Genomic DNA, 2,747 nt, shown 5'->3' on the forward strand with positions numbered 1-2,747 from the left:
TTACAGTGGCATCAAGCATACTCACGTGGCCGGTATAAGGCACTGATACAGCTAGCTACCAGCGACGCTTGGTGGAATTCTATTTATTGATTTATTTATTTAGCCTGGGCTGAATTGCGCGATTAAAAGATCCATCTTGTCTCGACACGATATTTCATACGAAGATGATTCGTCTCCAAGCTGCTTGACATAGCCACTTCCACCAAACAGCTTGTGACGGACAGAGTACACACTCCAACCAGCTGGTTATTATACTTCTACGATTTATTGGCATCTCTCATCATCGCACGGTTTGGCCTGCTTATCGCAAGATATCACAATTTCTGCATAAAATCGAACATTCGAGTCTGAATTCCCCAGAAAGAAAAACAATGAGAGACATCGAATTCGTCGACGACAACGCCTCCTTCGCCTCCTCCAGCTGCAACTCGTCCGTGTCCCTGTCCTATCGAAACCACGGCCTGCGCCGACAGCGCACCTTCCGGCGGCTGTCGCGATGGGTGTCGAAACGGACGTCTCGGCAGTTCGCCTACGACAGCCGCATCCGTCAGACAGAGCCCGTTGACGATGTCTCTGACACGTACGCCGCGTTCTGCAATGAGTTTACCGCGTCGGGGGGGTATTACCATTATCGACAGAATATGACAGAAGAGGGCAATGTGTCGGACGATGTCGACAGCCCTAGAACAAATCACTCCAGACCAGATGCGACTGTTCCTGCACCTGCAGATAGCAGCGCGAAAAATCATCCACTCCCTCTCTCAGACCGTCTCTTCATTGCAAGCCCGCCACGGAGCATCATGGACATCAATCTCGAGGCCAAGCATACCTACGCATATCCGTCCTGGCCGCGGATGACCCAGCCTCATGCTATACTTGAGGAGCAGCAGCAGCAGCAGCAGCAGCGGAACAACAACCACCTACATCGCATCCATCGTCATCAAAGCCATTAGCCTCTGGAGGAGGAGGAGGAGCATCATTCGCAGAGCGGATGCGAGGACGACAGCATCAGCATCAGCATCAGCATCCAGCTACTACTACCACACCAGTATCAAAAACATACCCCACTGCGCCAGCACAAGTCTTTACACCTGCGCTGCAGTATCTACAGTCTAGCAGCAGCAGCAGCAGCAGCAACAGTAACAGCAAAGCAGTCAACCAGCAACAACAATTAACACCAACAACACCAACACCACGGCTCCAGCGCAGACAGAGTCTGTGGAAACCGCTCAAGTCGAAATTTTCGCTTGTGCGACTGCGCGGGGGGGCGTAGAATCAACCTTCAACTATTGACATGCTCGCTATGACTATTACATAGTATTAGTATTGTTGCTATACTGTATGGATGTATGGATGTATGGATCTATGTATGGTATCTCTCTTATTTATCAGAATGATGAGAAATGATAATATACCCGAATTAATTTCTTCTCTTTTCTTTTTTTTGGTCTTCGAATAATTCGAATAAATCCTGAATTTTTTTTCTCTCTTCCAGAATGTGTTACAGCATTATTTATGATTATTTATTATGTATGGTGTTACGGTGTCACACACACACACATATACGTACTGTACATACAGTACACACACAGTGCCAACAGACTGCAGTACAGTACATCTGACTCATTATATATAGAGAGAGAGGATGGATAGTGTGTAATATCTGAAATCTGAACTCTTTTTGCATTCCTGTCCCCATCACCCTCACCTTTCCACGGCCACTCCCACTCCCACTCTTATCTAGATATTTATTTACTCTATGACACAAGAGAGAGAACCAAAAGAAGAAGAAAAGAAAAAGAAAAGCTTTTAGTTTTGGGACAAAGCAAGACAAAGAAATTCTCGACAATGACAATGACAATGACAATGAGCTATGTATGTATATGCATCTGCTATATGCAATGCAAATGCAATGCAATGTTCTCGACAAGAAACAAGGTATCACTCAGTATCACTCAGTAGCAGTATCAATCAGTATCAATCAGTATCATCATGCATGCAATACAGGAAATGCAAATGCCAATGCCAATGCAAAATGCAGGATTTTCAGGATAGGATAGGATAGGATAGGATTGATTGATGATCAACTCCAGTTCTAATGTGAATGGGGATGGATGTGCTGAGGTTTTTGTTTCTGTTTGGTTGGTCGGGGTCATCATGAATCATGCATGCAAAAATCGTAACGATCACCTCCTGGTCCTCGCCCTTGTTCATCTTGCCATGACTTGCTTAATCCAGTCGGGCTCTCGATGCTTCTTTCTGCCAAGGTTGACATTGATTCGTCCTGTCCTGTTCCAATCCAAACACCGTCCGTCCCAGCCTGGTCCTGGATTATCTCTCTTTCTTTTTTTTCTTTGCCCCCTTTTGTTTTGTTTTTTGTTTCCCCTAAAGCAAGCGAAACCCCGTTGATGCATGGTATGTAGAACCGTAAATGATGTTGTAGCCAATGAAAAGAAGTAAAAAATCGTTAATGAAGACAGCGGTGAATGCAATTGATGACCTGCATGACTAGCTGCAGTCGCAATATGCGATTGATCTGACTTGGCAGACCACCTGCAGCTATGTATTTCCTGGCCTAAGCCAGTAGCCCGAACCAGAGAACTCCCGTCTCAGGCTTCGGGGCGAATGTGAATGAACAGTACTCTGTATTGTATATAACCCCTTCTTCATGGCGATGTCTGGGGCAGCGGGTCCGTTTGGAAATAGAACCCACAAATGCGGACTCTGGAGACTATCGCAAGATACTG

At 45.8% G+C, this 2,747-nt stretch overlaps 1 protein-coding gene across 1 annotated transcript; it reads left to right on the forward strand.

Annotated features, from left to right (window-relative positions):
* Positions 1 to 371: 371 nt before the first annotated feature.
* On the forward strand, positions 372 to 953 carry T310_8185 (uncharacterized protein; the record flags this gene model as incomplete). Its single annotated transcript, XM_013469030.1, has 1 exon — positions 372 to 953. The coding sequence occupies one exon, from the start codon at positions 372 to 374 to the stop codon at positions 951 to 953; it is 582 nt and encodes a 193-aa protein (XP_013324484.1).
* Positions 954 to 2,747: the final 1,794 nt, after the last annotated feature.

Source organism: Rasamsonia emersonii (assembly GCF_000968595.1).
Source record: "Rasamsonia emersonii CBS 393.64 chromosome Unknown ctg1118621760673, whole genome shotgun sequence".
In the NCBI taxonomy this organism is placed as follows: domain Eukaryota; kingdom Fungi; phylum Ascomycota; class Eurotiomycetes; order Eurotiales; family Trichocomaceae; genus Rasamsonia; species Rasamsonia emersonii.